This window comes from Corvus kubaryi, unplaced genomic scaffold, assembly GCF_017639235.1.
Source record: "Corvus kubaryi isolate FWS band 111438036 unplaced genomic scaffold, C.kubaryi_AGA036_p1.0 split1-131, whole genome shotgun sequence".
NCBI lineage: Eukaryota > Metazoa > Chordata > Aves > Passeriformes > Corvidae > Corvus > Corvus kubaryi.
In genome coordinates, this window is record NW_024582073.1 from 29,213,809 (window position 1) to 29,231,520 (window position 17,712).

The following is a 17,712-nucleotide window of genomic DNA, read 5'->3' on the forward strand; positions in this document are numbered from 1 at the left end:
GACCCTCCCGGGGGCTGCCTCTCCCAGGGCGTGCCTGGACCCCCTCCATCATCTCGCCTGGACCCCCTCCATCATCTCTCTTCTCCCTGCCTGCTCTGCTGCCGGTTTCAGTCTGCCCCGGGCTCGCCTCGTCCTGCAAAGCAGCGCTGCCGCTGCTGCCGCCTCCTCCTCCTCCTCCTCCCCCGGCGGCACCTGACGCGCGGGGCTCCCGCCCGCCCCCGGCCCGTCCGGCCCCTCCCGCCGCTCCCGGTCCGAGCGCGAAGCTGCAGAGCCGCCGGGCGCTGCCGGCCGTGCCCAGCGCAGCCCCCGGAGCATGCGAGGGCGGCGGGGGGGCTCGGACCGCGCTGCCCCCCCGGGCGGGCCGGCGGCGGGGCTGAGCGGCGGGGACAGCGGGGACAGCGGGGACGGGGGGCAGCGCGGACGGACGGCGTGAAGCGGGCGGGGGGCGACGGGCAGCGCGTCCCGCCCTGCCTCCCTCTCTCCATCTCTCTTTCCCTCCATCCATCCCTCCCTCTCTCCATCCCTCCACCCCGGCCGGGGGAGCGAGGTGCGGAGCGCGTCTTGGCGGGGGCTGCCAGGCGGGGATCATGCCGGGGGAGCTGCGCCTCGGCACCGCTTTCTCCTCGCCCTCCATGGAGCCCGGACTTTTCCTACAATGACTTTCCCCGAGCTGAGCAATGGCAGCTTGAGTGGGAACCGGACGGGACAAGACAGCCAGAGCGCTGCCAACCGGTCCTGGGGGCTGCAAGGGGAGGAGGCCCTCGAGGGCAACGGCACCACGCTGACTTTCGCCTTGGATGTACAGGCGGTGGGCGTCGGGGTCTTCCTGGCCGTCTTCATCCTCTCGGCCATCGTGGGGAACATCCTGGTCATCCTCTCGGTGGCTTGCAACCGGCACCTGCAGACGGTCACCAACTACTTCATCGTCAACCTGGCCATCGCCGACCTGCTGCTCAGCACCACAGTGCTGCCCTTCTCGGCCACCCTGGAGGTGTTGGGCTTCTGGGTGTTCGGGCGCATCTTCTGCAACATCTGGGCAGCTGTGGACGTGCTGTGCTGCTCTGCCTCCATCATGAGCCTGTGCATCATATCCGTGGACAGGTACATCGGCGTCAAGTACTCCCTCAAGTACCCCACCATCATGACAGAGAGGAAGGCAGGGGTCATTCTCGTGGTTGTCTGGCTCTCCTCCATGGTCATCTCCATCGGGCCACTGCTGGGCTGGAAGGAGCCGCCGCCGCCAGATGAGAGCATCTGCAGCATCACGGAGGAGCCGGGCTATGCCCTGTTCTCTTCCCTCTTCTCCTTCTACCTGCCCCTTATGGTCATCCTGGTGATGTACTTCAGGATTTACGTGGTGGCCAGGCGGACCACCCGAAGCCTGGAGGCAGGGGTCAAGAAGGAGAGGAACAAGTCCATGGAGGTGGTGCTGCGCATCCACTGCCGCAGTGTGCTGGAGGAGCCGCTCTCCAGCGCCCGGAGCAAGGGACACAACTTCAGGAGCTCCCTCTCCGTGCGGCTCCTCAAGTTCTCCCGGGAGAAAAAAGCAGCCAAGACTCTCGCCATCGTCGTGGGTGTCTTCATCCTCTGCTGGTTCCCCTTCTTCTTCATCCTGCCTTTTGGTAAGTGACCCCATCCCAGCCCTGCTGCCCGGGGCTGAACCCCTGGGGACCTGCTCCTTGGGACAAACTTTTCAGGACACAACTCATGCATGGAAATGAGGGATAGGTGACTGATAGGTGAATAAACCAGCGATGAATTAATTTAATTAATTAACACTTATTCAATATTTATTAACCAAAGTCATATAATCAATCAAAGTAGATAGCAAATGAATAAAATAGCAGCATAATAATTGCTTTAATTAATTCAGTCTGCATTCAGCATTTTAACTAACCAAGTTCAGGCTAAGGAGGAAGCAGCTCTGTTTCGAACAGGCTGTTTTTATGGCACGGTGGTCTCCAAAGAGTTTTGCTCTTTCTCCCAGTTTGGGAACTGCACCTGGATATGCCTCTGTGGGTCCAGGGCTCCCACCTCTATTGGAGATGAGTGAGGTTTTATCCCTCCAAGGAGTGTGTCAGAGCCTGAAGCACAAATCTTGACTTCCTGGGATGCTGTTGTCATGCAGGGACCTGGAGCAGGACCAGGTGTTGTCCATAAGGGTGATGGGTAAAGATTCCATGTGATTTTCCAGGACTGATCCCCCTCCCCCGGGAGTCGTGGCCCTGCTGTAGTGACCGTGTGCTCATTTAGGGTTGTCTCACGAGTTGTGCTCTGAAGTTTTGGCAAGTTGGTTGTGAAAAGGATGCTCCCTGCTGCGTGCAGGGGAGGCTGAGCAGGCACAGAGCCCACCAGGGACGTGCGATGTCCAAAGCAACGTCCCCTTCCAGCACCAGTGGCCCAGGATGTGCAGGGAAGCCGGTGCTCCTAATCCTGACAGCAGGCACCCAGCTCAGGGGACCTGATTAACCCTCTGGAATGCTGTAGCTAAACCTGGAGCGGGGAAGAAAGAGATTAAAATAACTCCTGAGTATCAGCAGCAGCCTCTGCACAGAGCTCAGCAAAGCAGAGAGGTCTGTCTCTCCATCTGCCAGCTGGGACCCACGTGTCCCACAGCCCACGGGGGACTTGTGTCCCACCAACCCTGCGGCCAGGGGAACATTCATTACAGCTGGGGCTGCACTTTTTCTCAGGGTTTTTCAAATCCTCTTGCTCGGGGCTGCCTCTCAAGTCAGTGGGAACAGCATCGTGACTACAGGGCAGATTTTGACCTGCTGAGGTTTTGAGCTCCCTCCAGCACTGGGGCTGTTTCCCTGGGCTGTGTCCCCCGGGACAGCTGGAGCCCAGGGCTGTCAGCCACCCTCCAGTGGGATAATTCACTCGGATCGATGGTGCCTCCGGAGCTGAGGTGTCCCTGGATTGGTGAATCAGGGCTGTGTGTGTCTGCTCTCACCGTGCTGCTGTCTGATGCCTCCTTGCTCCAGCGTCTCCCTGTAGGTGAGGGTGGTATTTGGGGGGTTTGGTTCAGCTCTCCACGGGGCTGAAATCACTGCTGTGAGGAATCTTCGCCCTGTGGGAGCATTGCAGTTGATGGTATAACTCAGGCAGGGAGCAGTAAGGCTGCACTCAGCTCCTCTCCCTGAAAGACCTGAGATGAATTGTCCTGTTTGACCATGCCTCAGTTTCCCTTTCAGTAATCAGGTGGTTTAGGGGTGAGGGGGAGGTGATGTAACCTGCAAATAAACAGTTTGGGAATTGTGGGGCTCGGGGAGATGCCAGTACCTGAAGGCTGAGCTCTCTGGGCTGCCCCATTCTGAAACTCCCGTCCTTGGCCAGCCAGGGCAGGAACCAGCTCCAAACCTCATTTGCACCTTTACACCTTAAAATCACAAAATCATAGAATGGTTTGGGATGGAAGGGACCTTAAAGATCATCCAGTTCCAACCACCTGACAACCTTCCAGCTAATGCATGTTCCTCTGAGTTACTCCTAGTACTTCAAAATAGAGAAGGAACCTCAGGCAAATACTTTTCAGTAGGAAAAAAAAATTATTTTTTTTACTATATCTGTTCTGCCTTGAAACCCTTGAGCCAGCTTCTCTGCTGATGTAAATCAGAGAAGTCAAAGGAGGCACACTGATTTCCACCAGCTAAAAATCCAAACCTCATTCTTTAGGTACCTCCCATGAACCCATTTGCTTCCTCCGAGCACACAACTGGCCAAGTCCTTTATAAACATGGCTTTGATCTTTACTTCCTGCCGTATTATATGTATAATATAAACACAGCAAAAGTTCATTTATTTTATGACTACCAAATATTCTGCCTCTGATTTCCCCCCCTTTTATTAATTGCAATTTCCTATTCAAATCTGAGAATCGTTAAGTGCTGTCAAGGAGGGGAACAGAAACTTCTAATCTTGGATTTTACTGCTCAGGGGACAGGTCTGAAACTCACAGAAATCAGTAAATTTTACTGTAAATCCACAAACTGAAACATGCTGGGGCCAACTCTGCTGAAAAAGGTTGTAAGTGGTAAAGTCGAATGGGTTTTATTTATTTCATTAGAAAAAATTAGGTGAAAGAATTTGGGACCAACTGAAAATGATATTGATACACATTTTAAATGAAAGTGAAACTTCCATGAAAAACAAAATAACTTTCAATTGAAGAGAAATTGTTTCAACTTATGAATAAATGGGAATTTATTTTAAAAATGAGCATTCGGAGACATTTCAAATTGAGCCTTCAAATTGCATCGAAGTGACATGAATGAGTGATCTGTTTTCTTCTGAAAATATCCAAATGTTTTGACTTTTTTTTCCTCTCTTTGACATGAATTTGCAAGAAGACATCGTTGAGTCACACTGTTCACTGATGTCTGATTAAAATTTTTAGTAAAAGTAAATTTTTCAAGTGACAAAAGACTCTCAGCTCCACTTAAAAGTCCCTCAGCACTTGGAAACTTCCATACTCGCGCCGTCCTCGGTGTCTCTGAGTCTGCACATATCCTTGCAGCTCTCTGCAGAATAGATCCCACATTAGTTACACAGGAGTAATATTCATCACATCGGGGCTGAAGAGCTGAAATAACCCAAAATTTTAAAGAACACAAGCTATGTATGTGCTAAATGCTGTCAGCCGTTTCTCCGTGCTCGAATAATCTACAGTGATTTTTCTTTAAATCAGCTCAAACTGCCCGATACCGCCACAGCCTATTCATCAGCTGAGTAATTTAACTCCCTCTTGGATATGTGATCACAGGCCCTGAGCACGGGATGCTGTCACCAGGAGTTTACAATTAACAATTATCAGCTTCTGTGGCTAATGAGGATCTTTAAGCAGCGGGTTGTTCAACCCAAGATGAAATCCTAGTTTGTAGCTCATGTTTAGGTCATGTCTTTGCTGAGTGTGGAGAGCAGTGGAGCTCTCCCAGGCTGCTGTCTGGAGATGCTGGGAGGTGGTTCTGGGGTTTGTGGCAAGGTTCCTCTTCCCTGAGCAAACACCAGTCAAGAGAATTTAACTGGAGACTTTTCAGAGATGTAGGACCAGAAGTTTAAGGCTGATTTGTAGCATAGGGTTCATCTGCCTTTGGTTGTCTCAGGTCACAGAGATGCTCCAAGGGCTGGAGTCCCTCTGCTCTGGAGCCAGGCTGGGAGAGCTGGGGGCATTCACTTGGAGAAGAGAAGGCTCCAGGGAGCTGTTAGAGCCCCTTCCAGTGCCTAAATGAGGCTTATAAAAAGGAGGCAGAACGACTTCTTATATGGGCAGAAAATGATAGACAAGGGGCAGTGTTTTAAATTGATAGAGGGCAGGGTTAGAGTAGATCTCAGGAAGAAATACTTTACTCAGAGGGTGATGAGTCCCTGGCACAGAAGCTGTGGCTGCCCCTGGATCCCTGGAAGTGTTCCAGGCCAGGCTGGATGGGGCTTGGAGCAAGCTGGGCTAGTGGAAGATGTCCCTGCCCATGGCTGGTGTTGGAACTGGATGGGCTTTAAGGTCCCTTCCAACCCAAACCATGATTCTATGACTACAAAAACATCCAGGCACAACATAATGATGAGCTGGTGGTGTCTGCGCTGCAGGTATTTGCAGAAGAGTGGGATATATCCTAGTCTGGATTTTTCACTTGGTGACCTCGGAGGGTTTTTTCAACTTTAACAATTCTGTGACCCCATAGAGGCTTCATTGGCTCTTCTGCTGATGGAAAATCACATTAAAAGTTAGGTGCTGGGTTTGTCCTTGCAGCAGACACCGATGCCAGGTGGTCACAGAACCAGAACCCCCTATAGGCAGATAGTCACTGCTTTCTCAAAGCTGATCCAAAAGGAAGCAAATAAGAATAGGAGGAGGAAAGGAGGCCTGAGTCCCATCACTCTGCAGCTGGGGAGCACGTGAAGTCAGTGTGAGTCCTCAGATAGGACTGTACCCAGAGTGGAGGTCAAGACCTTCTCCATGAGCACCTCAGACGCATCTAGGAGGAAACAACCATCCCTTGGGATCAAGGATGGACTAGCTGGTACTCAGGATGGTGATTTATGTACCTCAGTGGACTGTGTTTTTTAAGCATGGTCTGGTCTGGGCTCCCATGTTTGTTATTCTTTGGATTTGGTCAGAAATCAGGACTGCTGGGAGAAAGAAAGACACATAGTGAGAAATGGGAAAACACCATAGTTAGTGCCACACAAGGGTGAAGGCCACAACCCGAGGCTCCCTTTGCTGTGTCCATCCACAAGCAGCAGGTTACCCAGACCAGGAATGACTGAAGAGATCCCTGAGTATGGACAAAACCCTCCAGGCTGTGACAGTGCAACATTTGTCTTGGGCTGGGGACTTGTTGTGTTTGCAGTGGAAGCTGCTGCTCATTTCCAGGTATGATTCAGAAGAACAGTGACCTGGCTTTTCCACCTGCACCCCGAAGGAAAGGCAGCTGCTATACCAGCCAGGCTCTGAAAAGTCTCCTTCAAGCCAAAACATAAATGTATTTGTAGATGCTGTTTGACATAGGGCAGGAGACCTTTCACAAAGTATTTTGCAGAGCCGTAGCTGTGCTCAACTTCAGGAAGTGCCACTTGTAAAATAAATGATGGGGAAAACACTGTGAAAGCAGATTTCATGTGAGACCAAATCTGTTCTGGTAGAAATGGAGAATCTAATTCTACTCTGATAAAAGAGCATTTAGCATGGTTTCCTAATAGAAAAAGAGCTTATGTTATCACTCTGTGCCTGTGATGAACTCACCACCTGATGAACTTTTTCATTATAGAATCCCAGAATGGTTTGGGTTGGGAGGAACCTGAATTTCACCTCATTCCACCCCCTGCCATGGGCAGGGACACCTTCCACTAGAGCAGGTGGCTCTAAGCCCCATCCCCTCTCCTGCCCTGGTCACACTGCTTTGGATGCAGCCCATCATCAATCCCAATTGCATTCGAAAAACTGCTAAAAGCACTCTAATATCCCAAGTTCCTATAAAAATGGACAGATGGGTGAAAGACTGAAAACTTTAGTACTCTCCCTCACAGAAGGAAGGTTCAGAGTGAGCTCAGCCCCTTGGTAGACATCAAAAAATACTAAAAATCCACTACATGACACAATCCCAGAAAAAACCCAAACTTCTTTATTCTTGTTGTGCAAAGGATAACTTGATAAATAAAAGTGATTTGAACGTAGGAGGAGAAAAGATAGAACATTTAATTGCTTTGATTGTCAGGGCCGTTCTTTGTATCTCCTGGAATTTTCTGAGTTATGGTGGAAGTGGCAGAACTGACATGGAAAAAGGAATGCAAATTGCTTTGGAATAATTATCTATGGCCCAGAGCATCAGATCAAACTGGAACAAGAGCAATTGGGATGAACTATTCCATCTGCTACATGTCCTCCTTTGGTCCTGGTTCACAGGAACCATACTCTGATTCAAAATGCCATCAAAGACACGGGGCCTCAAAAGCTGCTGGTACCAAGCTCTGATTGGATTTATTGAACTTCATCCAGGCAAGAGGCACCACGGGATGTTTCCATCAAATGGGCTCATGCCAAATTACCATAAATTCATGAAATTATAGGGGATGGATGGATGGATGGATGGATGGATGGATGGATGGATGGATGGATCTTCCAGCCCATCTCCCTTTCTCAAGAAGAGAACACGTGGCCTCAAACCATTCCTGAACCATTTCAAGACTATTCTTAAAGCACCAAAGTGAGGGGAAATCCATTTCTTTCCCTGACAAATTTTGCTTTTGCTTCAGCAGCCCTCAAATGTGATTTCTACTTCTCTTTTTCCCACTCAGAGTGCCTGCAATAGCATCAGGGCTGTGTTGCAGCCTGGCAGAGTGTCATTCCTAGGGCATGACAGCAGGGATGTGAGCAGTGGGAACGGCACAGGGACATGTGGGGGTGTGCAGCCCACTGGGATAGCAGTGAGGGAGCAGTGGATTCACCTGCAGTGATTGTGTCTGTCTAGAGAAACTCTGTGGGAAAACAACCTGGGAGCTGGGTTTCCCTCCAGGGAAAACACATTCCCATCCTGGAGGAGGGCACAGGAGAGAGTTACAAGCAGGCACAAGGATAACCAGCCTGTGAGTAAATTATGCAGCCAAAGCATTAGACAGTGGTGATTCCCTCCATGTGCCCGAGTGCAGAAGACACCAGGGTGAGGAAAAACAGAGAAACACCCTATGTTTGGAAATAATCAGCCAAAACAAATTATTTGGAGGCCAAATAAGTGTTTCCTACCCATTACCTGTGTGTGAAGCCAGAGGTGGACAGAGGGGCTCAGTGCAGTTTTTGATGTTATAATAGAGGCCTCATTCTGGGCCTCAGTTAATGATTTGGGCACCCAAATTTGAACATCTGCTCTGCTTCTGCCTGGCCAAAGCAATGCAGGGATTTGGAATAGGACACAGATATTCCATGACTTGTGTATGGGATTATTCTGCTTCCAGTCCATCCACCACGCCACTAAATGAAACTATTTGAGACCAAATGTCTATTTTTATATGGCAGAGCCCTCACACATCTTGAGGCAGTTGCTATAAGGGATGTACCACAAGCAGGGAAAAGATACACCTTGAAAAACTTGAAACTACTGTGATTCAGTGAGCAAAATGTTACAAAATCTCTCAACAGGAGTTTTGGAACCAATACCAGACTACACCACACAACATTAAAGTCACCTATGTTAAGCTAGGTCTGATGGCTTTATTATATTTAACAAAACATGTGTTATTTCCTTGGGAAAGCAACCTGAATTATCTTCTGATTGATCAACAGGAGTTTTACCTGCTGCAATTACTGCCCTGTATTCTAGGTAGGGCTGATAGCACCTTTTACATTATGGGACCCTTCTGGTGTCAAACATTATCTATTGGGTAAAGTTTTCCATTCTGTGTCTCTATAACGAGCTGATTTTGTTCTGCCAAATGTGAGTCAACATGAGAGGGACAACAGCCATGATGTTTCCATCATTCTTTATGGGATAACTCGACCCTTGCTGTATTGATTGTATGATTCTAATGAATCCACTTTATTCACTGATTAGGATGATGTTTAGGAAGAATTTCTTCATGGAAAAGGTTGTCAAACACTGGCAAAGGTGTTCCTGGAGGAATTTAAGAGCCATGTGGATGTGGTGCTTGGAGTGGTTGGACTTTGTGCTCTTAGAGGGCTTTTCCAACATTAATGGGTCTGTGATTCCATGATTCTACTTCTGCCTGCTCTGTGTTCTCTGATTTGGTGCTCTGTGAAACTGTCACGTGGAAACAGAAGGCTGCACTTCTCCCTGCACCATAATTTATGGGTGAGATCAGCCCAGGGATGGATTAACTGGAGTGGCTGGAACAGGATATGGTTTTTTCGCTGCTCCTAATGAATAGGCTTTCTCCAAGAGGGCTTGTAGCTGATGCATTTGGAGCCAAGCCCAAGGGCCACCAGATTTGGTGGCAGAAAACCAACTGCCAGCTTGATCAAGAGAGGGCATTTCCTCCTCCTGGGCAGTTTCCAACCCGAGGCAATTCACAGCTCAGTCATTAAGGCCACTGAAATGCAACTTTACCCCCTCCAGTAGCTGGGAAAAAAAAAAATTAAAAAGAAACATTTACAAGGGATTCCTGCTGAGAGAAATCCCTGCACCAGACAAGTCCAAGCTGCCTTTCCCGTTGTTCACAGTGAGCACATTGATGGCATTCAGTTAAGGAAGATCAGCAGGATATAGGGAATACAGGGCTGGCCCCAGACAGCTCTCTCCAACACAAATCTGCTCAAGAATTGTGTCTGGAGCTGTAGAAACATGGGATTGGTGGTGCCACTTGGTTTCAGGACCCAGAACCAAACCTGCTCCTCTTGTGTCCAGGAGTTTGTTTATTTGTCATGGTTAATGGGATCTGTATTTCCCCCAGTGAGTCAGAGGCTGGAGTAAATCACAGGGGTTTCCCTGCCTTATCTCCTGAATTAAAGAGCTTCTGGCTGTATTCCCCTGCAAGGGTGTTGCAATGCAAGGCTACAAGTACGAAGCTGCAAACCTTCCAAAAAATATCCATTATGGGGGAAAAAAAAATAGCCATACAGAAGCCCTGCAAGAGATGTCCAATTAAGGGATCAATTATGCAAACACTGAGCAGAGAACAGCCCCCAGTACACAAGAATCCAGCCCCAGACTTTGCTGGAAGGGCTATGCCAGTGCTCAGTCCAGGAGACAAGGGCAAGACCTTGGTGAAAGCATTTGGGTGGGGAAAGGATAAAAAAGAAACTTGTTTGGAATTAAGAAAAATCATATCCTAACCCTAAAACTGATGGTTTGTAGCATAGAGACAGTGAGGAATGGGGGTATCTTTGTGGCAATGAGGCAAAGAGGGTTAGGAGAGCAGGAGCAGGAATGGGGCAGGAATCTCCCCTGCAGCACGAGGATGATGTGGAGCCAGGCATTGCTGAGGGAAGGACGTCACCCGCACAGTGGGCTTGTGTCATATCTCATCCCTGGCTGTTTTCCAGCTCAAGTTTCCTCAGACCAGCTCCACAAATCACAGAGAAACAGCTCATGAGTAATGACAGGGATCATGGAGGGCACTGACCCTAAAGTCCAGGGACTCAGTTTTGAGGCCCTAGGTCACCAGATGAAGTTGGCAATGGTGTTATTTCTTGCCCTCTCACCTGAGTGCCCGGCAGAGGACCTGACACCTGTATTCCCCCCTGGCTGTGTTCTCAGAAATGTGTTTTGGAAGGGCGTGGGGCACACACAAAACACAGCAGTGGTGGCCCCATCAGCTGCCTCTTGTCCTTGTTTGAGTGCAGAGAGCAGAGGACTTGGGTTCAGAGCAGCTTCCAGCTCTTGAATCTCAGCCCTTGAAGCCAAGTTCTCTCGGAGACACTTGCCAAACTGCACCAGAAAAGTTTTTGAACCATGGGCTCTTTCTGTTCCCAGGGTCCCTTCCATAGGAATTATCTGGAAAGCTGTGAGGATGGGGTGTGAAGTCCAGCTGGCAGCCAGCCACGGGCTTGGGGGGATTTGGGGGAGCAAAGCAGAGTGACTTTACTTCACAGGATTGGTTTTCTGGGTATTCCTCACTAAGAGATTATCATAGACTCACAGAATGGTTTGGGTTGGACCCTAAATACCATCCAGTTCCAACCCCTTGCCATGGGCAGGGACACCTTCCATTGTCCCAGGTTGCTCCAAGCCCCATCCAATCTGTCCTTAAACACTTCCAGGGATAGGGAAGCCATGGCTTCTCTGGGCAACCTGTGCAGGGCCTCACCACTTCTCAGTAATGAGAATGAGAAAGAAGGAGCAAAGCACAGGATTTTCCAAATATTGCATTTCTCCCTTTCTTCTGCCTTGCAAAAGATGGATTATTTGGGATTAAATCATGCTGTGCTTCACTTCCAGTGACACCACACAGTTGCAGCACTCCTGGGCTCTTTGCAGACTGGTCTGTCTGAGATCCTTCATGGTGCACAAGCCCATTGCTCACATGCTTCAGCCTCTGCTGTGTCAGGGGCTGTACAAACAGTAGTGTTATTTCTAGACTGGAGCAGCTCAAAGTAGTGGATCCAGATGGATGTGGGAGGCAGGAGAGCACCCTGTAGTATCTGCATGCAGGCAGACTGCAGTTTTGCCAGAATTTAGGCAAAGCAGTAGGGAATAGTGGTGCAGATACTGGCAGACAACTTCTGCTCTCCTGGGAAAGGCACCCAGGAGAAAGGAACAATTCCCATTGCATCTGATCACCTCCCTTGCCACCACCCTCCTTCCCTGAATACCTGCTTAATCAGTGCTTCCCTTCTTTAATGGCTTTGACAGACAATGAATGTAGTTATTTCTGGTGTGCAGGTAGACAAAGAAATTGGGACCAGACTCACAGGTGAAGATTTCTGTGGAGAGTTGCCTATGAGCAGGTGGATGTCTCATCTCCCATTATTGTCCATGCCTACAGAGTCTTGATTGCTCGCCAGGTTTGGATTGCAATTTACTTCTCTAAAATATGCCCCAGTGCCATCTCTAAGGTAGATGAGGAAACCACATGGGGTTTTGGTTGCAAAACAGGACCTAGAGAAGCTCCATGATCTTCTAGAAGGACATCCAGAGTCCAGGAGGGACATCCCAGGGCATTTATCTCCAGTGGTACAGGACATGTAGGCAACCTCAGTGTCTGCTTTCAGATGACCTGGATTGCACCCTGGGTTGTTTTCACAAGAAATTAAAATGAAAACTAGACACCCTCATGTGAAATACATCCAGTAACCTGCCACACTAACATTTCATTCTCTATCCCATAAACTGGAGTCTAAGATGTGCCCTGCAGCTTGGCATCTTGGCACGTCAACAACACCTTTCCCTCAGATGCAGATCCTGAAGCTGTGTCCTGAAAATTAAAATAAAGGGATCACTGCTGCCTGCTCAGATGGCCTGAGAGGAGCCAGCCTGGCTTCCTTCACATCTCTGCCAAGCATTGAAGGGCACACCTTTGCTTCAGTGCAGGCATAGCAGGAAATGTATATGAAAATCTCTGAAGGAAGGGCTTCAGTTTTGCTGATGGGCAGAGATAGAGAAGAAAAGTCATGTGAGGGACTTTACTGATCTGACCTGACTGTTTCTTCTGTAGTCTCCATCACTTGGCCTGTGCTGCAGGAAAGAAGAACCCCACCGACTTTCTCAATAGATGGAAAACATGGATTTGTCTGCCAGTTTGGCCTCTCCATTTAGGACAGGGAGTGACAGTAAGGTGTTGGACATGGTGGTGGTGCACACAAAGCTTGTCCCATCACAGCTTGAAGTCTGCCTCCCTGCTAATGATGAGATGTGAGAACCAGAAACACACAAGGCCGGGTTGGATGGGGCTCAGAGAAACCTGAAAGGTGTTCCTGTCCATGGCAGGGGGTTGGAGCTGGGTGGTCTTAAGGTCCCTCCAACACAAACCATTCTGCAATTCCATGATTTTATAGTACACATGATGCTCAGACTCTTCCTGGGATTCATTAGCATCCCTTAATGACCCCAGTGGGAAGCATGGCTGCTGCTGTCCTACAGGAAGTATCCATGAACTTCCCCCAAAGGTCAGGGGAATGAGGAGTGGGTGGTTTCATTTTCCTGCTGCAAGGACAGGGCAAGGGAACGTATTTACATTCGAAACAGATGTTTCCCAGTGTCTGTGGCTGCTCGAGTCAAAGGCAGGGAGGGAAGGGGGCTGAGTGGAGAGTGTTTACATCAAATGGGGCCATCAGCCTGTCAGGATGAATTCCACACATTCAGCTGGAAAAGGTCTGTTCCTTCCCTGTGTACTCTCGCTCCACACCCCTCAGCATGCACTCAGAGAATCCACAGGTGATTTAATTAACAGCCTAATGTATGGAACAAAAATAATTTGCTCCAAAACCAAGCATTTACTGCTCCAAGCAGAGCTGGGTGACTCACAGCAGAATTCAGATCAGCCATTGGAGAGCAACACTGCAGAAATATGATCACATCTGCCATCCTACCAAGTGCAGTGGCAATCCCTCAGGTGCCTTCTTCGTTTGTAGCTCTTCATCTTCTTCTCCCTTTTCCTGTTTCTCCTCCTGTCTGTACCCCTCTGTGGCTCTGGTGGCAAATACCACGGGCAGCTGTCACATTTGGAGAAAGGACTGACTGCCACTGCAGACCCTCACGGATCAGCTGTGATCCTGCTCAAAATCACTTGGGATGTGTGTCCCAGTCCCTGAACTTCTGCTGCCTTTGGAGAGGCCGTTCTGGATCTTATTGCATCTGGTTATTGGAAATTTTATTGTTTGCACTGGGAACATATCCGTGTCTCCCTGCAAATTCATTAGTTTTGTGTCCATGTCATCCTCCTTAACAAATTAGATTCTTTCCTTGGATTTCACCCTTCCAGCAAACAACTTCTTAGAGGTCTTCTTCCCCTATAGCCTCTTTTTGTTGCATTGCACAAGCTAAAATCCATCCCACCTAATGAATTGCTCCTTCTTTTACCATCCATATTCCCCCACTGATCTGTCTGGATTTGCTCCCCTTTACATCATGGATGGTTTGGGTGCTTTGGGAGACCAGCCTAGTACTTAAGCTCTTGAGGATACACCAGGCAAATGGGTGTCTGGGCAAGCAGTTCTGTGTGGTAATTACTCTGATGTCCCTGTTAGCAATGGTCCTGACAGATCACACTTCCCACCTGGAGAAGAGATGGAGAAGAGAACCACCTGGACTGTGTTGGTGGATGTGCCCTGTGATTGCCTCTGTCCAGCCTATGCAGTTTTGATGCTCTGCCTGTGAAGCTGGCACTGGATTTGGATAATTCTGGGTCATGCCACAGAGATCTCCAAGGAAAAGTGTCTAAGCAATAGATGGTTGCTCGCTGCCATGCCCAAGCTGATGCTTGGGGTTGAACCACAGGGTTCATTTCATAAGCCCATCTTTTTCACTGCTCTTTTGTTCCATAAGGGACTTTCCAAAGGACCCTCCTTCCAAACTCAGCTGGAAACATCTCCCCAGGTCACTGGAGGGGTCACACCTCAAAGCCCTGAGGTCACCATCTGGCAGTGCTGAAATGTGGATGAAGAAATGCTGCTCCCCTGCCAGATGTGAGTCATCCTCCCTCTCCAACACCGCGACCATGGGGACTGGGTCAACCACCTCAGGAAAATGGTCTGGGAATGTCCATTTTTTCATCTCCCTATTTATTTCTTGACACTTCCAAACACCTTCCTCTCACTCTTCTCCTTCTCCAGCCCAGTACTGACTGTGTTTCAGGTTCACAGGGCACCAAGGAACCTTTATTTTATTCCAAACTTCATCGTCAGGGAGGCAGTTCTACCACACGTGTTTGAAAGAGGTGTCAGAGTCCATGAGAAAGCACTTTGCTTCTGAAGAGACAGAGGGACTGAGCCAGCCATAGCTGAGGAAACCCTCTTCAGGGATCTGGCAGGCACCCAGGCAATGCTGTGGGCACTTTTAAGGGCAAGACACTGAATTTAGGTGTCTGCATTAGGGTTCCCACTGTTGTCACCCTGGTACCTGTAGAGATCTTTGTACCTAGAGATTATTTTCTTCCTTCTCAAGGTTAAATCCTTCCTCCTTGAGTGGCTGTTGGTCTCCACCCCATTCTGAATGTCTCTTTTTTTTGTATCAATTCTGCTGGTGCTAGGCTGGTCACTCAGAAAAGTTTCAGCACTAGCAAGTTTTCCCTTGTTTTCATCCTCTCCCTGGTTATCCTGATTCCCCCAAATACTGGCGTGGAGTAAAACCCATCCCACTAGACAGATGTTTCCATTAAATTTGGGAATGTCCGCAAAACCACTCGGAAAAGGCCTACAAATGAAAAGCAAACTGGGCTGTTTATTGCTATTAACAAACAGAAGAAAAAAAAAAAAATCCAACCCAAACAAACAGCAAAACAACAGAGAATGCAAGAATGTGATCATTTGGGAACAATTTGTTATTTGTTATTCCTACTAATAAAATCTATTTGGACTGCAGTTGCATCCAGGAACACGAGTGTAGGAGCTGGAATTTCTATTGTAAAAGGGTGATTCCTCACTCCAAAGACTTCACTGCCTTGTTTTTGTGAGTTTAACTGTGCAAATCACTGACCTCTGGGCACCATTGGGTTGTGGGGCTACCGCAAGTGGTCCACAGCAGATGCACAGAAGGATATCAAGCATTAAAATGTGAATGCTTTCAATGAAAAGTTGGATAATGAGGTTGTGGAAGCACCCAGGGGAGATCCAGAAGGCTGATAATGCTCCTTCATCAACAGTTTTAGAATCTAATGAGGGAAGAGTTGGGCCAAAAGAAAATTAAACTCTCTTTTTCAAAATTACCCATAATGTCCTATTTCCTCTTGAGTTTTGATTAGGTTTGGTTTGATTTGTAAACTTAAATGCAAGCAAACTTTAATTTGAAGTACTTTGACGTGTGTGCTCCTCCCTACCCCAAAAGAGAAGTTTTGCTTAGAAAAGTTTTGATATTGAAACTTCGCCTTTGTTTTCTAAATTCTTTCTTCTCTCTCATCTGCTTTGGCAAAAATAATTTGTTGAGTTCTCTCCATATGAAAATTTGTTTCTGTCTCCTCCAATCTGTGAATGAAAGAGGCAACCAATACATTTATGGCACCGGGTCAGGATCAGCCACATGGAAAAATCCCTCCCAGTGTTACTGCCAAATCCCTCTCTGGTGCTCTGAGCATGGAAAGTACCACCCAAACCTGCTCAAGTTGGCCAGAGCTGGGACAGCCATGCCCCAAGAGAGCAGGAACAAGGGCAGGTTCATGACCTGGGAGATTCCCAGGCTGAGGACAGTCTGCAGGGCCAGCCTGTAACTTGGGTGGTTTCCTGCCTCTCAGTGGGAGCATCCAGGGATTTCTCAGTGCCAGGACATCAAAGAGGAGATTATAACCAGCTGTCTCACAGGCCTAATTGATAGCAGGCCTCTTTATTCCACAAGGAGGTCTCTGAGGGAAGCCAAGAGAGGTCAAAAGGAATGAACAAAGGATCATGGATGTTCCAGGGTGTGAGGAGGGCAGAGACTACCTTCACCCCTGGGTCAACTCCAGGGAGAAATCTCCCAGCTGGTCCAACCCCTCTCCCTTCCCTGAGGGCAGATTCCAGCAGTGAACTTTGATTTGTCACCCAGGGGAATATTTTATGTCACCCAACTTCTTCATCTCGTTCATACAGCCCAGTGCAAGGGCAGGGCAGGATGTCAGTACAGGCTGGGGGATGAAGGGACAGCAGCCCTTGGGGTACTGGTGGATGAACAACTGGACACGACCCAGCAATGTGTGTCCACAGCTGGGAAAGCCAACAGCATCCTGGGCTGAGTGGGCAGCAGGGGAGGGGGGATTCTGCCTCTCTGCCCTGCTCAGGTGGGACTCCACCTGCAGAGCTGCCCCAGCCCTGGGGTCCAACATCAGAGGGATGTGGAACTGCTAGAGAGAGTCTGGAGAAGGCCATGGAGATGCTCTGAGGGCTGGAGCCCCTCTGCTCTGGAGCCAGGCTGGAGAGCTGGGGGTGTTCACCTGGAGAAGGGAAGGCTTCAGGGGGACCTCAGAGCCCCTTCCAGGGCCTAAAAAGAGCTTTTAAAAAGTATGGAGAGAGGCTTTTTACCAGGGCCTGTAATGACAGGACAAGGGGCAACAGTTTTAAACTAAAAGAGAGTAGACTGAGATTGGATTTGAGGACAAATTCTTTTACAGTGAGGGTGGTGAAGCCCTGGCACAGGTGGCCCAGAGAAGCTGTGGCTGCCCCATCCCTGGAAGTGTCCATTTGTCAAGGCATGATTTGACCTTCTCCACTAACTGGAAGAACTTTCTTCCAATAGAAGGTGAAATTGTCTGAGTAGAAGCATTTTATCCTCCGTTCTCATCAGAGACCAAAAGAATAAAAAACTCAATTTGCCATTGCTTGCAGCATTTCTGTTCTTCCAAATCAGCAGCCAGCTTGGTCCCCCATCCAGCACGACTGGGGAGGGAAGTGTTGGCTTTTTCAGCAGCCGGGAGTGCAGGGCTGAAATGTCTGGTGGCCTCCACACTGCTGCAAAGCACAAACCTGCCTCTATTTGCATTTTCAAACCCTGAAAATGGCTATTCCAGATCCAAAATTGGCAGTTTAGCTGCCTGCAGGTGATTGATTGCATCTCTTGCATTAAGTTGCTGGGAAATGATGCGTTATATATGTGAGGAAGGAGTTAGAAAAAAGAAAAGACCATTAGGCAGAGGTTAAAGTGA

At 48.7% G+C, this 17,712-nt stretch overlaps 1 protein-coding gene across 1 annotated transcript in view; it reads left to right on the plus strand.

Moving 5' to 3' along the window:
• The first annotated feature begins 416 nt into the window (after window positions 1–416).
• ADRA1D (adrenoceptor alpha 1D) overlaps window positions 417–17,712 on the plus strand; it is a 41,245-nt gene continuing 23,949 nt past the window's right edge. The window contains exon 1 of the mRNA XM_042053518.1: window positions 417–1,622. Coding sequence (XP_041909452.1) covers window positions 656–1,622 — 967 coding nt within the window. The 5' untranslated portion in view covers window positions 417–655. The remainder of the gene's footprint in view (window positions 1,623–17,712) is intronic.